The 909-nt window shown below is 52.0% G+C and overlaps 1 protein-coding gene across 1 annotated transcript; it reads left to right on the forward strand.

Moving 5' to 3' along the window:
* Positions 1-260: 260 nt before the first annotated feature.
* Positions 261-491, forward strand: EMH_0087480 (uncharacterized protein; the record flags this gene model as incomplete). Its single annotated transcript, XM_013501162.1, has 1 exon — positions 261-491. One exon carries the CDS (start codon positions 261-263, stop codon positions 489-491), a length of 231 nt encoding a protein of 76 aa, XP_013356616.1.
* Positions 492-909: the final 418 nt, after the last annotated feature.

A 909-nucleotide genomic window follows, 5' to 3' on the forward strand; every position in this document is an offset into this window, starting at 1 on the left:
TGAGCTTGTGGCGTTTTGTGTTGTGCTGCTGCTGCGGCTGGTATGCATGTGAGTTGCTGCTGCTGCTGCTGCTGCTGCTGCTGGTTGAATCTATGTTGGTTGCGGTGTATGTACACCTCAGGTGTGGCTGCGGCACTTCAGCAGCAAACAGCCGCTGGGTGTTATAAACCCCCCAGCAGCAGCAGCAGCAGCAGCAGCAGCACCAGCAGCAGCAGCAGCAGCAGCAGCAGCAGCACGTAGAGCACCTGGCGTATCACCAGATGGCGTGCCATCGTGGTTGTTTTCTTCTCCATCATCAGCAGCAGCAGCAGCAGCATCATCAGCAGCAGCAGCAGCAGCAGCAGCAGCACCAACAACAGCAGCAGCAGCAGCAGCACCAGCACCAGCAGCAGCAGCAGCAGCAGCAGCAGCAGCAACACAAATTCATAGAGCTTACCCTGAGGTCCCTCTTCTTTTCTATAGAGCCACAGACTTCTCCACCAGCAGCATAAACCATCGGCTCTTTTATATTAATTTAATTTTTCTCTTTTTTCTTTGGGATGCAGGCACAGCTATGCTAGATATATAAACTGCTGCTGCTGCAGCAGCAGCAGCAGCAGCAGCAGCAGCAGCAGCAGCAGGGGCAGGGGCAGGAGCAGCAGATGGAAGTAACCGCAAACAGCAGCACCAGGAGAATCGGGAGGTAGCTGCAGCAGCAGCAGCTGCTGCTGCAGCAGCAATAGCAGCAGCAGCAAAAGCAGCAGCAGCAGGAGCTGCTGCTGCTGCTGCAGCAGCAGCAGCAGCAGCAGCAGCTAGTACTTTCTCCTTAGGATTGCGGTGTCTGTACACCACAAAGGGGAGAAATGTATTTGTTTGTGTTGTTGTTTATTTATATTTATATAAATACATTATAATTATATTTTATTTTAT

This window comes from Eimeria mitis, genomic scaffold, assembly GCF_000499745.2.
Source record: "Eimeria mitis Houghton genomic scaffold, Emh_scaff6439, whole genome shotgun sequence".
In the NCBI taxonomy this organism is placed as follows: domain Eukaryota; phylum Apicomplexa; class Conoidasida; order Eucoccidiorida; family Eimeriidae; genus Eimeria; species Eimeria mitis.